This window comes from Pieris brassicae, chromosome 7 (assembly GCF_905147105.1).
Source record: "Pieris brassicae chromosome 7, ilPieBrab1.1, whole genome shotgun sequence".
In the NCBI taxonomy this organism is placed as follows: Eukaryota; Metazoa; Arthropoda; class Insecta; order Lepidoptera; family Pieridae; genus Pieris; species Pieris brassicae.
The window spans coordinates 4756799-4774459 of NC_059671.1; the positions used below are offsets into that span (position 1 = coordinate 4756799).

The 17661-nt window shown below is 33.2% G+C and overlaps 4 protein-coding genes across 5 annotated transcripts; 2 read left to right on the forward strand and 2 right to left on the reverse strand.

Moving 5' to 3' along the window:
• Positions 1 to 12: 12 nt before the first annotated feature.
• LOC123712407 (nuclear pore complex protein Nup50) lies at positions 13 to 3253 on the reverse strand. 2 transcript variants are annotated; one of them, XM_045665487.1, is made up of 4 exons: positions 3113 to 3253; positions 2789 to 3040; positions 1586 to 2656; positions 13 to 1468 (listed from the first exon to the last, which is right to left on the reverse strand). In XM_045665487.1, exons 2-4 carry the CDS (start codon positions 2948 to 2950, stop codon positions 392 to 394), a joined length of 2310 nt encoding a protein of 769 aa, XP_045521443.1. In that variant the 5' UTR covers positions 2951 to 3040; positions 3113 to 3253; the 3' UTR covers positions 13 to 391. The 2 variants fall into 2 exon arrangements, with proteins under 2 accessions (XP_045521443.1, XP_045521442.1); XM_045665486.1 differs by having other exon boundaries at positions 13 to 2656.
• Positions 3254 to 3445: 192 nt separating this feature from the next.
• On the forward strand, positions 3446 to 13742 carry LOC123712410. The gene is made up of 13 exons (XM_045665490.1): positions 3446 to 3540; positions 3608 to 3790; positions 3879 to 3911; positions 4061 to 4126; positions 4201 to 4595; positions 5186 to 5323; positions 5906 to 6029; positions 6473 to 6556; positions 7082 to 7136; positions 8190 to 8291; positions 9372 to 9530; positions 10646 to 10902; positions 12839 to 13742. The coding sequence occupies exons 2-12, from the start codon at positions 3713 to 3715 to the stop codon at positions 10900 to 10902; spliced, it is 1491 nt and encodes a 496-aa protein (XP_045521446.1). The 5' UTR covers positions 3446 to 3540; positions 3608 to 3712; the 3' UTR covers positions 12839 to 13742.
• Positions 13743 to 14182: 440 nt separating this feature from the next.
• Positions 14183 to 15528, reverse strand: LOC123712411 (malate dehydrogenase-like). Its single transcript, XM_045665491.1, has one exon. It carries the CDS (start codon positions 15439 to 15441, stop codon positions 14449 to 14451), a length of 993 nt encoding a protein of 330 aa, XP_045521447.1. The 5' UTR covers positions 15442 to 15528; the 3' UTR covers positions 14183 to 14448.
• A 126-nt stretch (positions 15529 to 15654) lies between these two features.
• LOC123711987 (malate dehydrogenase-like) lies at positions 15655 to 16785 on the forward strand. Its single transcript, XM_045664884.1, has one exon. It carries the CDS (start codon positions 15698 to 15700, stop codon positions 16730 to 16732), a length of 1035 nt encoding a protein of 344 aa, XP_045520840.1. The 5' UTR covers positions 15655 to 15697; the 3' UTR covers positions 16733 to 16785.
• The last annotated feature ends 876 nt before the right edge of the window (positions 16786 to 17661 follow it).

Here is a 17661-nt window from a genome sequence, read left to right on the forward strand (position 1 = left end):
ATAAAATTTCACTTGGAATATTGTATTTTATTTACAAAAAGAATCAAATTATAATTCATAATCATATCATATAACACTTGTTCAGTAACAAAACAATAATATTGTTTCACAACAGTAATTCAGTCCATACAGGCATATATCAATTTCCCTTAATTTAAATTCATCATTAAGGTAAAAATACAAATCCTGGGTAGCCCGAAATTACAGAATTATGGACACAGACCCATTCCAATTTATTGACCAGTTATTAATAATAATTGATACTTGAAAATGCAGTGAACTACTTATAATTTTTTAATTTTCATTTTGGATTTTACCTTCTGGACAGCCAGGGTATTCTGGAATGTTTGCACTGGGTATTCAAGTTATGTACTAATGTGATCAATTTATTCTACTGTTTATAGTTATTTAATTTCTCTAGTAACTCATCTGCTTCCTCTGATGTCTTTACCCTAATAAGAACAGGAGTTGGAGGTGGTTTTGCATCAGGTGTGGGAATACAAACTAGCATTACATTATTCTTGCCCATACGTTGTGTAGGTACAGATGTAGCAAGAACCAAATTGAGCAAAATGTTTCCTAACGATGTATTTGCTCTCACTAATAGTTGATGCTTTTTGCTATCTTCAATTGTTTTAATATACAATGTACCTACACCTTTGTCAACAAAGTTACCATCTTTTTTAACAAATATTTTGCATTTTCTGTCAAAAACACTGTTTTCTTCTACCATTGGTGTGTATTCAACTTTAGGAGGTTCATCTTCATCTTCCTTAGTTTTAGTATCCTCATTACTCTCATCTTTTCTTTGTATATTTGAATTAAAACTAAAAGGTTTACCAGCACCAAATGAGAATTGTGAATTACCGTTAATATTAGAAACAATTGGTTTTGTTGCAAATAATGAGGTGGTTTGAGATGAATTATTAATGCCAAAAGTAAATCCACCACTGCTTGTAACTGGTGTTGAACCAGCTACTGAAGAAATTCCAAATGAAAAGCCAAGTTTTGGATTTTGAGCAGTACTTGAAGATGTTGTGGGACTCTGCACTTTACCAAAAAGTGAACCCATGTCTTTTGCTGGGGTATTATTAGATGCTGGTGTTCCAAATACCATATGTGAGGATTTTTTCTCTTCTGGTGTTGAACTCGTAGACTCATTAGAGGTAACAGAGGTATGAGAAAGTATATTACTTGCTTGTGTACTTGAAGATGAAGTGAAGCTCTGAGCTTTTGCCACATTGCCGAAAAGTGAACCCATGTTTTTTCCCTGGGTGTTATTGGTTGTAGGTGTCCCAAATATCATACTTGAGGATTTCTTCTCATCTGGTGTTAAAATTGTAGACACATGAGAAGAAACGGAACTTTGAGAAAGTATATTACTTGCTTGTGCAGCAGAACTTAAAGATGTTGTGGAGCTTTGCACTTTTGGCACATTGCCAAAAACAGAACCCATGTCTTTTGCTTGGGTATTATTAGATGTGGGTGTTCCAAATACAATATTAGAAGATTTCTTTTCTTCTGATGTTGAGCTTGTAGATTGGTGAGAAGTTACACCAGTAGGAGAAAGTATATGTTTTGCTTGTGCAGCAGTATTAGAAGATGTGAAACTCTGCACTTTTGGCACATTACCAAAAAGTGACCCCGTGTCTTTTGCCTGTTTATTATTAGATGCAGGTGTTCCAAAAACCATACTTAAGGATTTCTTCTCTTCTGTTGTTGAACTTGTAGAATTATTAGAAGTTACAGCTACATTATTTGCTTGTGCAGTAGATGGCACTTTAGGATTACTTTTCAGATTCTGTGCGAAATCACCTTGAGCTCCATCTCTGTTAAAATATTCATCTTGAATTTCTTTAAGATGTTTTTCGTAGTCTTTAAATATTGGAGAAAGAATACAGACTGGTGAATCATCAATATTTTTCTTTATCCATTCAGACAGAGATATATTTAAGCCCGCCAGGTATTTATAATACTTTAATGTCTTTCCATCTATTGTATTTGCATCACACTTTATAGTGATAAATTTGGACTCATCTACAGTATCTTTCTTTTCTTCTTTCTTAGTTTCTTCAATAGATTGACATTTATTACTTGGGGAAGCAGACAATGTATTGGAAGATGGTGACATTTTAAAAGATTTTTTAGAGAAAATATTTTCAGCTTGGTCGCTAAATATATTATTTGTTGTTTGTGATACAGGGTTACCAATATTTCCAGAATTTGGTTTAGGTGAAAAGTTAAAATTGGTGATTGGTGATGAAGTAGTATGACTTTTGAATGGACTTTCACTGTTTTTAAAATCTGTTTGACTTCCTGCAACTGTAGATTTGATCAAACTAGAAGTTGGTTTAGAGACATCTGATGGTGTAAATAGTCCTTTACTTGAATTGGTAAATGTCTTTGATGTAAATGGAGATGATGATCCCTCTTGATTTTTGTCATCTGTATTCGTTATATTATTAGATATATCTGATGGTGTAAATAGTGCTGTACTTTGATTTGAGAATGTCTTTGATGAAAAAAGAGATGATCCCTCTTGATTACTGACACCAGTATTAGTTGATTTACCATTAGTTAAATTTGCTAAAAAGTCAAAGGAAGTCTTTTGTGTTTTATTAAAGCCTCCAAAGCCACTGAATACACTTTTCTGGCCCTGTAAAATGAAATATAACGTTGTAGTAAGAATAAGAATAAAACCTTTGGTGTGATTTTTTGTAAAAACTGTTAATCAGAGATGTGCTGTATGTTAACGAATAGGTGAATGTGTAACAGTAAAAAAAAATACCTCGCTAGTTACGTTGGATCGTCGTTTAGCGGTCCTAATAACACGTTTTTCAAGAACTTCTTTTGATGCAATTTTAAAACCTTCGCTTTCTTCCGGTTCGTCATCTTCTTGATCCCAGTTGTCGTGATTTAAATCAGTCGTAGCTTGCCGCTTCGCGGACATGATTGAGTGATAGTTTTACAAAATAATTACAATAACAGCTTTTGTTTCAGGACCTCAGGTTTAATCAATTTAGTATGATATCGTTGAACACTGAAATAAACAAAATATTAGTGCTATTACTACTAAAAATTACAAAACCTACTTGCCTTCTATTAAACGTACAATAATATGTTGAAAAATTTGTATACATTAATTTTAACGAGGTCGGTCAAAAAAAATCAGAAAAATGGAACCACATTTTCCATTTCGTTTTGTGTCGATAGAAGTTTGAACCAGAGATCGATGCGATATTATAGATAACAGTCAATGCCGAGTAAAGAATAAAGATTATATATTAATATAAATTTATCAGAGAATACTACCAACAGATAAAAATCAAGAAATAGTGTTGAATAAAAAACCACAGAGTATGTTTGTAGTATTAACTTTAGCATAATTGTTTCTCGAACTGTGGAATTATCCTTTAATTTTTCCTCTATTTTTCGCACAAATGTTTGACTGTTGAGTGAACATAAAAATTGCAGTGAAATTACTTACGTCTATAATTTTGTTTTTCGTTTTGTGTTTAGTTTAAAGTCTTCACAACTACTGTAAATAATTATATGACTTTTATTTGAATTAACTAAACTTCATTATTTAATTAAATTCATTTTACAGCAAGTATTAGCTGAGTAAACAGCGTGTTATTTATGATAAAAGGACGCGTGAATAAGTACTTCACTTTGATAGACTCAAAAATTATATTACTTAATAATTTTAACTATGGAAGTATCGAATGAAATAAAAGAAGATATTCGACGAACGCAAACACTGCTAAAAAATGCCATTCAAGTACATCAGGTATTTTTCAATAATAATATAGATACAATTAAAAATAAATGGTATTAGTTTTAAATAGATTTTTATTGTAGTTATATTATATTTTCAGATCTGGGTAGCGCGTCTCCAAGAAGACGAAAGTGTATGTTTAATTTTTTATTTAAGATAATATTTATTTTCACTGTCAATCCTAATTCATACTATGACAAATGTATCGATATATATATATAGATTTAGTTTAAAAAACCTTACGAATGTTCCTGTATTTCATATATAAACATGTTGTTCTAGAATTCAGACCTAAAAAATAAAGTAAATGAAGCTGAACAGGAAATAGTAGCTATAGGACGTTCCCAAGTAAGTATATTTGAATTATAATATTTTGTAAATTATTTTGACTTAATCTGTTTTAAAATTATATTTTGCTATAGAAATTAGTGGTGGATAGACTGCGAAGAGAATTAGAATTGTATCAACAAAGACTTAGAGCAAAAAATAAACAAGTCAGTATAGAAAAAGACAATCATTATATTGCTCAACAGCTGCGTGATCATCAATTACAATATAGAAATAGGAGTCGAACAACATCTCTCCTCAAACCCTCGGTGCTTAATGAGATTCAAATAAAAACTGAAAACACTAATGAAGATCTTAATGTGTCAGAACCAGAAAATGAAACAAAGCTACTTGACCATGACCATATAAACAATGATGATGTGAACTGTAAAGAAAGTTTTGTGAAAAATTTTCCACAATTGCAAAATTTAGTTCACAGTGAAAACAGCAATTTTGAAAATGCACTGAATAAAGTGAAGGAAGTTTTTCTGTGAGTATGTTTATATTTTTGTATGTTAGTTAATAATTTATAATTTTTTAGTTAGACTAGTTCTACTACTGTTTGTTTGAGAAAGATATTTAGTTAAGAAATAAAATGAAGTATACAGAAATCTGGCTTACTATAATATTTGTTATTAATTTAGGATAATTTTTGAAAATAATTTGTACTTAAGAATGTAAGCAATTCTTATGTAGTTTAAAGGCAAAACATTAATTACTTAATTTACATATATATTATAGTAGTAGTCTATATAATATGTAATAGGTATATGTAATTAAAAATTAAAGATAATATTTTGGTTGTCATAATAATTATAAACATGAAATTTATTGTATGATATTTCTAAGTTGGGTTTTGGGCAAAGGTTATGATTAAGTGTTGAGACAATGTGCTAAATATTACTTCCGTATGTGAATTGTTAAGTCCAATAGTAAGTTTTTGACATATATAATGATAGTTTGAGCTATGTTTTGACTTGAAGTTTGTCCATTGTTCCTCATTCGACAAACTTAATTTTAATTTGAAAACTATTAATCAGCTTTAAGATTTTTAAACTGTATATTTCTAAACTGTTTAAGGGGAACAAAATTTGACGACAATGACTGGCCGGATAGAACAGATTCAGATTCTTCAGGAATTAGTGAACCATCACTGGTCTCTTCACCACCCCCATTACCTCAACCCGGTGAACCAGTCTCTAAAGAAATATTCATGAGGTAAGTATTTGGATAAAATCAATGTCCTGGTGGGACATATAACAACAATTTGAGTATTTAAGAATGCCATTGACAAGCAAAAAATTCTTGATTATGTAAATTTCATGTATTAGGTTGATGTAAATGTTTCAGCATTATTTCTGTAGCAAATATAATTATAGACTATTTATTATATTGGAGCAGTGTTAGCCTAGAAGTCTCAACGTGTGATTCTCATTCCTGGGGTCATAGGTTCCATCCTATGCAGTGCATCAGTGGACATTCTTTCTATGTACGCATTTAACGTGAGGAAACCGGCTTGCCTTAGATCCAAAAAGCGTGCTCAGGCACAGAAGGCTAATCACCCACTTGCCTATTAGATTAACAAATGATCATGAAACAGACAGTAATCTGAGGCCCAGACCTAATATGTTGTAGCGCCATTAGTTTTGTTGTCTTTGTAGAAATAGCCTCGAGTCTGAATCCCTGTTAGGAAAAGGAAAAATGCTTTCTGATACTACAAAGAAAAGAAATAGAGTCTTTAGCGACTCTGCATTATTATTGCTTAATAATTTTCTTAACACGAAATATTTTAATTTCAAGGGCACTTGGATTGGTGACGCCTTCACAAAAGGAGTTAATGGAGAAAAGATTAAATGAATGTCGTAAGAGATCGACGAGTGCCAATAGAAGTGATTTTGTATACGGCAGTTTTGATATGATTTCTGTAAGTATACTTATAAAAATATAGTGATTTTTTTTAAAGATTTGCTAAAGATTTTTAGAGATAGTACCTTAGTACCTTGAAGAAATATATTTTTTTCATTTTATGCGTTATGTCAATTTTAAATAATACTAATGTTTTTAATATGACTATATATAAAGCCTTCTTAAGTTTTTCGGATTAATTCTTGATTATATAAAAAAATATGAAAGTAAACTCGATATTGCATTTTTACAGTATTACAAGTAAATTATGAGAAATAATAACAAAAAGTAATTTTTATTTCTAAAAACAAACAATACAACTGCTTTTTTTCATTTTCATAACCAATTTTTCACATCATAATTACTACAAGTCGATCTAAATATCTACTATACACTGCAACAACATCGCATATACTACTGGTACAGGTATCGGTTGTAAATCGAATATTTATCAATTTGCAGAAGCGTAAGAAACTAAACCATTTTCCATACCTGCAAAACCACAACGATCCGCCCCAGACCCGTTCAGCGAAACTAAGGAAACAGGTAATAAATTATGTCTAAATATTTTTTTTCTTTTTGTTCAAAGTTACTTTTAATTTTAAACCCGATAAAGAGGCTTTAATTAAATACGTACGATTCGGTTACCAAACAGAGTTTTGTATATTTCTTTAGTACTTGTATTGGTAAAAGAATATATTTTTTTACGATACATTTTATGCAGTGAAACCTGCTTGGTTAATTAGGATTTTAAGGCACGAAGAATTATGTACCAATGATTGAAGGTTTGCATTAATCCAGCTTTCCAATTAGCAGATTTAAAATTGTAATGAAATGAGTCATTTACAGACAAGGCGAGGCCTATATAGGTCGAATTACACCGTAATTCCATTTTTTTGAGGTGGGAATGTTAATACATATGCGTATTTTTGGTGTTAAAAAAAAAAACTAATACTTTCTCTTGTAGAGGAAATTGGGCCTAATTATAGAGGTAAACGTTCCTTTATTGTCAAAGTGACATGAATGATGACTATTGTGGTAGTAACATTTGACAGCATGTTTTCTTTACAGAATCAGAGCAAATCATCGCGGGAAGGCTCGCCATCAAGTTCCACAGATATTAAATGTAGGTTTAAACAAAAATCGATATAGTAGCTACTATGCTTGACATAACATTGAAAACCGTGTTTTGACATTTGTAAAATCTCAATTGCAATTTGTCAGCTGTCAAAGTATTTTCACATACAGTTTGATATATGCAGTTGTCAAGACGAGATTGCAATGAGATATGTTGTGCAAAACGAGGGTTCTGACACAAACGTTGAGCACGATTTTATTATTATCCTCATAAATAAATGATAACTTATATTGCGTAACGAATATTTTAAAATAAATACGAAATTAGTGGTGGCTTTAGAACAATTGCTCAAGCCAATCATAGAGCACCTTCGTTTAGACGAGCTCTGATTGGTTGAGGAGAAACGATCGTCTTTCGTTTGATTATATCCATAATTGATAATTGTTGATTTTATCTACAAAGTTATCAGACTTTTATAGCATTAGCACAACTATTATAGAATCAATAAATTTAACAAAATTGATATATCATTAAACATAATACATATCTTAAGACTTTTTTCACGTATTCGTCATTATTAACGAATTGCAGAATACTGTTTAAATTTAGACTTTAAAAGTGTAAAATACTGTCAGAAATGAAAAAGGTTTGACATATATATTCGTTGTCAATTATGGATGCGTTCAGAAATTCTCTTTGTGTCAACTAAGGAAAATATATCAAGCTACTACATATACAAGAAATCTACATTGTAACGTTGGGTATTGCAATTCAGAGACAGTATAGATACCGGCAAAAATCTTGAACAATTGTCCTTGCCTGCCCAGATAGATTTTTAGGTATCACTTAGAGTGACGTGTCGATCGCGTGACGTTTGTGTCCCGCACTGTATACGATGCGCGAACTTTCCCCCACTTGTTTAATGCTCAAGAAGTTTGCCGGTAGCTGTAGCGATCTTAATATTTATTCCGTATTACTGTCATAAAATCATAAATTAAGTTCAGCTAATCTGTAACACGAGATTCATTGACTGTCAGGCGGGACAAAGCTCGCCCAGTCAGCTAGTAAAATAATATATAAAAATATATTTAAAACTTTCAGCTTGGGGCAACAAACCACCATGGCTATCAACGCTCCCCACTGGATTGTCAGTAGAGCCTGTATTTTCTACGAAGAAAGTATGCCATGGTTGTGGGAGAAATGGTATGTATAATAAACACGTATAACGTTAATACCGTGCAGAGAGTTCATTGCCAGTTCTCATCCGTTTTAGGCTCTCCGAGAACTGGCGGTAAATTTAAAAGCATTTTTATTTACTGATGTTCATAACCTACATGATTGAATTATATTACGATTTTTGTATGTACTTAACAAATTCCGTTTTTAATTTATTAATAAAATCATTTTACTAATCATCCGTTTTCTATAACTGACGTATTCAGGTATTACGTAACGATTTTGGGGAGGATTTTAAAACATTACGATACGTTATAGGGGCGGGAGGTGTAGTCGTTCTTTGTACTGTGAAGTATTTCCGAACTAATATGACTTAGGGTCCTTCACAAAGCCAGCGTTACAATTCTTTAAAGGCTTGTAACGTAGTCGCGAGCCTTCATTGAGAGTGTCCATGACGGCGGTATCACTTAAGACCTGGTAAACCTCCTGACAGTTTGCACTGTTTTTTTTTTAAATAATATTAACCAATAACATAGGTATTTTAGCATTTTTGAAGTATTTTACGTCACATAATTGTGATTTTTAGGTAAAAATAGTCACTTGGTCCTCACGTCATTATAACGTTTACAAATGGCAACCCCTTTGGGGCTACACAAAAACCCGTTAGGGCGCGTTACATAATACTTGAACGCAAACCAAATGATAATAGTAATTAACTATACTAAAGAAAACGTCGGCTAAAAATAAATTTGAAAGAAAATAATTTTTTGTCCTCCATTTTCGCGGATTGTTTGTCCTGGGACACCGTGAGTCATTTCTGCGAAAACCCGTCATCTTTTAGTCGATATCAACTCCGGGGAAATAAATACAGATAACACAACTTTCTCTACAGCTGTGATACTTTTGACATTCAACACCTTTTGTCCTCAGTCACCGTGACCACGCACGCGAAACGTCGGAAAAATTTAAATTTAAAATTATGTAAAATAATTATAAGTTTATAATAATACAAATAGCTTTGATCCGGTTCAAAAGTTGTTTACTTTCAATGTGTAAAAGCTATGTTAACCAAAGACAATACTGAAAATAAATTTGTGCATATCGCAGATGTGCCGTCCCTGCTGGTTTGGTGTAGCGCGTGCTCCGTGTGGCAGCACACGGGGTGCGGGGCGGGAGGGCGCTGTGCGGGGTGCCGTGCCCCTCTGCCCGAGCCCACCGCCGCCCCCTCGCCGCACGCGCCTCACGGTCACAAACAGCTCTATTCAGGTAAGGGGTAGCTCCGTTTTCAAGGAGAGCTTATGAATGGGTATATATTATGTGCTTTGGGGAGTTATTTAGCTCAAGCCCAGTGCTTTAGTATGTAATGTTTAAAGAACTTTATTTATCATTACAAAATTATATTTTATTTAAATGAGAAACTTAATATTATGTATATACATGCATTTGTAATGCGCCCTTGAATCTGTCAAACACGTATATATTAACTTTTACCTTGTAAGCTTCTTGAATCGTTGGGAACGCTTTACCTTCAAGCTCTCCCTGACCAAAATACCAGGTTTCAGCAAAAGTAAATTCTAATTAAATAATCTTTGGTAACCAATTTTTTTATGAAAAAAGTTAGGTTTTTGATAGCCGATTGTTATATGAGATTCTGCTCTGTACATCGAGAGCAAACAACGTATATGGCGAGAGTACGTTGAGGTATTTGCTACCGCTGCTAATAAATGGTCTACCCAATCAGATATTAGATAGCCTAACGCTAACCAACATAAACAGTAAATTAAAAAAAAAAAACTACTTTTATATGCCTAAGACTGCTATGGTTACATTAATACAAACCACAGCGGTTTTCTAATGTAACATATTCTGATTATATTATATTATTTTGTATAATAAAGAAACAAAAATGTAAATATTATTTGGAGTTCTGAATTCGTAATTTTTTATTATTTTGTATTGCATCGCAATTCATGAATCCGTGAGATTAGCTTTTTTGTTTTTTGATTGTTTTATTAATACATTTTGTATTATTACGGTCCTACAATTTTTTTAATAAGATCTAAGGTTATACTTGCACTTTAACCATCATATTTATTTGTATAGTTCTTACTAGGGTTGTCTGGAAAAGAACGCTTGTTAGCGATAAGGCCGCCCGTTACATCAATAAATAAATAAATTATATTATTTGTTTTTTCTATAAAAGTAATGAAATGTTAATTTATCAAATATTATATATTATGGAACATTGACGCAATGAGCAGTGTTGGCCTAGTGGCTAATGTGTACAACTCTCAACACTGGGTTTAATGACGGAAAGCCCGAAATTGTCACCACACAAGTTTAAATTAATTAAAAATATATATTTAAATTAAATTTTATAGATAAGTTAGCTGAACGCAAGCGCCTTCAAGAACGGAACATAGAGCTCTGCGTGGAACTGCGTAAACTGGAAGCTCGCGCTGCTTCACTGAAGGAAAACCTCGACGAGCACAACGCAGAGAAGAGACAGCTTCTGGCCGACCAGATCAAGACGCAGAGGAACCTCCAGAAATTGCTGGACTTCATCAGCCAGTTCAAGGAGACGTCGGTCAGTGTCAGCGAATCGGGGAGTGAAGTCAGCAAGAGTAATGAGGAATAGGTAATTGAATCGTAATTATTCTAAAGGTTCCATTACAAATAATGTTAAAGTTTTTGAAGTTATACGTCATTGGGCGCGTTAGGGGAAAATTATGCGAGTAAATTTTTACGATGCGCGCGCACGCCGTCACGAAAAACCGACATCTAGTTAACTATAGTCAATATTTTAGTATTTGAAATATTTTTTTTGTGATATTTAAATAAACTTTATTTATCTAGATAATGCGTTATAATAAAACTTTCAATGTTTTAAATACCTTTCTTATATTGTAACTGTCGTCGTAAACACAACACACATGTTTTTTTTGTTTCAGTTTAAAATTCCTTATTACGTGAAAAATATCACATTTACAATAAAAAAATAAACTTAATTGTATATTGCACATTCACAATACAGTTAAAAAATCAAATTTTAACTGAACTACATTTCAGACCCTTGCTGGTAACCCTGGTGGCCCTGATTAAACCAATAATAAACTTACGTTATCAATGACTAACTAGAACTATTTAAATATGAATGTTACTCCATTCTTTTTTATACTGGTCTAAATACCAAAAGCCAAAACGCGGCTGCCTCTGCTTCATTTAACTATATAGATTTTTAAAAAAATAGCTTTTCTTATATATATATATATAGTATAATATTATGTTGTTCTGGTATAGACAGATCTCTCTCAATTTAAGAGATATGAACGGCCCTTAAGTCGGTTCACCAGGACACCAGGGGTTGGGCAGAATCTCTATAAGCGTTGACACATGTCATCTTCTCTTTGACCAATCACAATCAAACGCAACCTCTTGCATCATTTTTTATTCTCACTGAAGTTCGGTTCGGTTTCCTCTGTATTCTGAGTTTAAGATAAAATTATTAATTTATGTGACGCCAATAAAGGGGGGGGGGGGGATAAGGGGCCGTTCTAGTATTACGTAAGCAGATTTTGGCAACTGTCTCTCCTTTTCTCTTGATCTCAAGCAAACCTCTCAAATATACAAACGTAATTAATAGGTTGAAAGAAGTTTATTGACTCATTCAGACAGAGAAAAAAAAAAAAACAGTCCATCTACTAAAAACACTGGAGGCTTATTCGGAAATCGTCCATTGATTTCTCGTACCTCAAAAGGCAAGCCGTTGTAAAGACTCACTCTAAAATAAAATATATTTTTGCGACTCTATTCTGTTCTGGTTTAAGTTTAAATTCAATGCTTTTTAATTTTATTAAGTTCATTAAAAGATCGGTGACGCACTGCGAGTGTTCTGGCTGTGTGTGTGTCGATGGACGATGACGACTTCACTCATCTCTTCTCACTCTCTTCTCTCACTCGTCTCTTCGTTAGGTCCTCTTGAGCCCCTGTTCTATAAAATTAAAATATTGGAATCACTGTTGAACAGTTACAGACATGTCTGACTATAGCAAGTTAAGATACACATGCCATACTGTGATATGCGGTTTAAATCGCCATAACCTTAACCTTAAATTTCAGTTATTTTTAACCACTACTTACTTGAAAGAAAACAATTTTTTAACCGGATTAAAGCTATTTGTATTATTATAAACTTATACAGTCACCGTGACCACGCACGCTGTAAAGCACGCGAAACGTCGGAAAAATTTAAATTTCAAATTATGTAAAATAATTATAAGTTGATAATAATAAAAATAGCTTTTATCCGGTTACAAAATTGTTTTCTTTCAAATTATATACAGCTATTTCAACCAAAGACAATACCACTACTTAATATCCTATATGGGGCAAAACCGTGTACGCCACACGGTGAGTTTCCATCGCGTCCAAGTCTTTCCCTCTCAAATATTTTTAACCAGTGGAATGAAATCCTACTTGAATTTTTCCTGAATTTTTTTTCCACTAAACCTTTCAGGTTCATAGCATTATTCTTTATAAATGGATGACAATTAACGCAAAACGTTTTGTTTCAGATATTGTGGTGCCAGTGTTGAGTATTATAAGATTTGTTGATTACATTTAAGTTATTACGATTCGAATATCAATTGTACTTTATTTTGTCAAGTTTTTGAAATTAGAATTTTATTTAAGTTTTAAATGTTTTAGACGTAGGGAAATTACGAACGAGCTAATACTATAGACAAACAATTTTGCCTTCAAATTCATCCATTGGAAACGAAAGGTCAAAAGTCAAGCTGGTTTTTATATAATATGTATTTATTTAAGACGTTATTTGGATATCTAATGACTTGCTGATTGCACTTTTTTTAAACAAAAGTACACTTCAGCTTTTTCCTTCACACCTTTCACAATGAAAGAGACGAAAGAATATTTTAGTTAAGGGCCATTATACTTTTTTATAAATAAGGGTTAGTTGTTTTATGAATTGAATCGGATATATACAGAAAATGACCAATATTAAAAATGTTATGTGGGTACTTCAAAAACTGAAGATTATTTCACGTGTTTTTTTTTTATAAAATCTGAAGTACCTGCAATAACTATAAGTTACCAATTATTGTCTACCCTCAGTCTACATTTTATAAAAAATATGCTAATCAATGCCACATTCCCCTCGAGAGCCTTACACACTTGCTCGGAGAGGATGTGTGCTATTTTTGAAACAGAGTTCTATAGTATTGCTTTTGGTTATCAAGTTATTGTTACTAATACGCCTTTATATAACGTGGAAAAGAAAACTTTGTGTTTGTTGGTTACGATATTTTACAAGGAAATTTTTGCCGCGCGCCACCGCTATGTTGAATCAGCTGCCCACTGAAGTACTTCCGAATCAATTCGACTAAGGGTCCTTCAAGAAAAGAGCGTACTGATTCTTCATAGGCCGGCAACGCACTCGCGAGTCCTCTGGCATTGAGAGTGTCCATGGGCGGCGGTATCACTTTACATCAGGTGTGCCTCCTGCTCGTTTGCGCCCGGTTCTATAAAATAATTAATATCTTGTAATAATGTGGGTAAATATTAAACTTAGAACTGGTATTATTTCCTGAACAAAACAGTTTTTTTTTTAAAAATATTAATACCCTATTTTTTTTTTTTTTCGGGAATTAATTTTCACGATTTTTTAATCTCATCAATATTCACTTGTATATTTAAAGCAATGACCTAAGACTATTCACTAATAACCATAGATAACAACTGATATGGTAGTCTTTAATCTACGCATTATAATGAGGTCATTTAATTTCATTCAGTATGATAGAATATGTTTCTGGCAAATTATCTTGACGAAGACAGAAATAACAGTAATAATAAGTTTTTTTTATTACGGCGGTTAGTGTTATATTCGTTAATCAATTTGTAAAGGTCCATTATTTTTGGAAAAAATTTAAAGTTATTGAAGTACATAATCAGAAATAGGAGAAAAGTGTTCAAATAATTCTTAACTAGAAATAAGTACTTTTATTTTATACGTTTCGTAGTACAAATTTTAATGAATTTGTAAAAATTGATCTCTGTGATATGATTAAGTTTGTAATAAAATTTTTGTAAATCCAAGGTTTTACGTTAATAAAATCGTATACGTTGGCAATATGTTGTTTTAATTGAATAAGTCCATCAAAATTCATGCCAATTCCAATATTTTCTTGCCCATAGATACATCTTTTCGTAATTTTTCAATGCTTCTTTCTAGTAATAGACACTCATAGTTTGTGATATTGGAGTATCTCTTCATCTCGCCAAAACCATTTTCAGTTACGTCTACTAAACCAGCAAAGAACGAGGTCCCAAAATCGTTGTTTTCTACCAACGCGTTGACTGTCGCTTGTCTTCCATCCAATGCCTCCAAAATATTTCTAGTAAAAACAAGCGCTCCATACGCTACTGATAATGATGGGGACCATTTTGGTTTAGCGTTTGTGATCGCACTATCTATCTTACGAACCTTATTGACGTACTCATATATTTTCTTATCTTCCATTGTGCATTTTGGCGTCGCTTGAGAAGTCAACGGTACTATCGTTTTGTTCGAGTGCCCACAGATGACAGGTACAACGCAATCTGTTGGATTTATATTATTTTCGGCGGCATATATCGTTTGGGCTCGCAATGCGTCGACAGTTGTAATGCCGAAAAGTTTTTTGGGATTATAATCACCATGGTTTCTCATTATTTCAGATGCCATAGGGACAAGCGTATTAAGAGGTTCAGTGACGATCCCAAAAAATGGTAATGGACTTTGTTTGGACACTCTTTCAGATATCATTTTTATAAAATTTGCATTTTTGTTGAACCACTCTATTTCTGTTAAGCCTGGTTTCAGTGGAATCCCACCGGCTGCAATCACTATGTCTACGTTTTTAAGTGCTTTATCCAGATTGTCTTCGCCGATGTAGCTGTGCAGAGTGCATCGTGCTGGGATATGTGATAGATCTAAAGCTATCCCAGAAGTCTTGGGCACTTCATCGTATACCACTAATTTCCTGATGTTAGGTTGGGTTCTCAACAGAAGGCTTATTGTTTGACCCACCTCGTTGGCACCACCCAATACCGTTACATGGTAGCTCTTACTTATATTGGAAGCAAATAATCGAAAGACTTTCTTTGTAAGTATCATTCTGTTTGTTTTTATTTTCAAATTTAGCCGAATTTAGGATATTATCGATACATCACGTCGTTGTGTTTTTATAACGATTTTATAAATGATGACAGTTGTAACCTTTGAAAATTGACATTTGATGATGTGTAAACATAAAGTATTTATGAGATCCAATTCTTCTTTTGTATTTTGTTTATGGCCCTTACCTTGCTTGAAATGATTATAGTTGACATATATTTGTAAAGTCGGTTTTAAATTCTGTGAAATCAGCAAAATGTTTTCACGAAGCCTAATTCCCGCTAAATCCTATTTTCCAACATCATATATCTTAAAAGAACAGAGGCGAAACGCTCAAGTGTCTATAATTGGAGCGGCTAATGGAATTGGATCAAATTTAGCTCTGCTTTTGAAACGAAATAACAATATTACACGATTAAACTTATATGACGATAGCGAGAAAGTATTATCGATTGGTTCAGATATATCTGAACTACCGGGAGGGCCACGAGTGGCAACTTATAGCGGATATAGTTTCCTTCCAGCATCAATTCGGTCGTCTCACTTGATCTTGATGGTATCTAGGATACCCAGGAAGCCTGGGTACACACGAGATCAAATGTTAGCAGCGAACGCGCCGGCCGTTCATAGACTGTGTAAAACCATTGCAGAAATAAATCCAGATGCAGTTTTAGCTATTTCAACTAATCCCATAAACTCTATTCTACCGTTTGCTAGTTCAATGCTGTTTAAGTACTGTGCATATGAAGCTGCTAAAATATTTGGAATCACCCAAATCGATACATCTAGAGCGAAAGCGTATGCTGCGAAGACGCTTAATGTGAACCCTCGTCACCTTCACGTGCCAGTTATCGGAGGTCATTCCGATGAAACAATTGTGCCATTGTTTTCAAATATGACCCCCACTCATTACAAGTTGGATTCGTGTCAGGCGGATACGCTTACAAAATTGGTTAAGAAATCTGGCATGGAGGTTGTAAGAAACAAACACGGTGTAGATTCATCGACTCTGGCAATGGCGTGTTCCATTAACGAATTTGTAGAAAACATGGTTGAAGCTCTTTACGGTGGCGCCACAGTGGTAAATACTTTTACAGCAAATCCCCATTTTGGAACCAGATTCTTCGCGGGACCCACGAAAATCGGATGTTACGGAATTGTTGAAACTTGCGGAGCGAATTTTCAAATGTCCGAATACGAGAGAGTCATCTTGGGCAACGCTATTACACATTTAAATAAAGAAGTTGGTCTCGGTGAAGAGTACGCTCGGATGGAAGCTGGTAAAGTTTAAATGCTAAATAAACTTTGTGATATTTTACAGAATTTAAAAGAATCGACTTATAAATAAAACTGCTTTTATTTGAATTCGACGAGAAAACAAACAAATAGGATAATACTTTAGAACAATGTTAGTAATTGAAGCTGACGTGTGTGGATCGTAAACGACCAATATCGAACAAATAGCGCAGTGGGGGCACAAAGCGCCCATCGGAGTCTCTTCTCATTCAGAAAACGATGTAACAACCGTTCCAGTACCTCGGTCACTACCAATTCAATATAGAGACGCGATCATACTGTTTACAAACATTTAAAATAAAACTAGGTATTAGATAAAAATTATATCGTTATGTATATTTTTTTAAATACGAAACGTATTTCAAAAATGATTTCAAAACATATATGTATATATTACTTATATATATATTTTATATAGCCTTAAAAATTATGCACTCAAACTACTGCGTTTATAATGACATTAACAAAACTGTATACCCCATAGGGGAGCTAAGTGGCTATATATATACATAACGTGATTAGTACACACTTAACATATAAATTGAAATATAATTCTCAGTGTAAACCACGCGTTGTCGGTTAGCTTTAAGATAATCGGAGATGGTTCGCGGACACATTACATCCAGTTTAATGTCTTGAGGTCTGACCGTGCTATCTTCTCGAGACTCGTAACGGTGATAAGGGGAAAGACATTACCACATAAGGATCGCAGCGTCATTTAACTCCATACGTAAGCCATTCCTTGATATGGATTTCAATTTGTTGATGACTGAACTTGTATTACGACACCCTTGTGATTTTATTACTATTACTTTTATAGTAATAAATTATTATTACGATTAAGTCCATTTTGCACGGGGATGATTTAGAATTCTAATAAGAAATGAAATTGGTCCTTAGTTTTTGAGTTTATTCTATTATTTT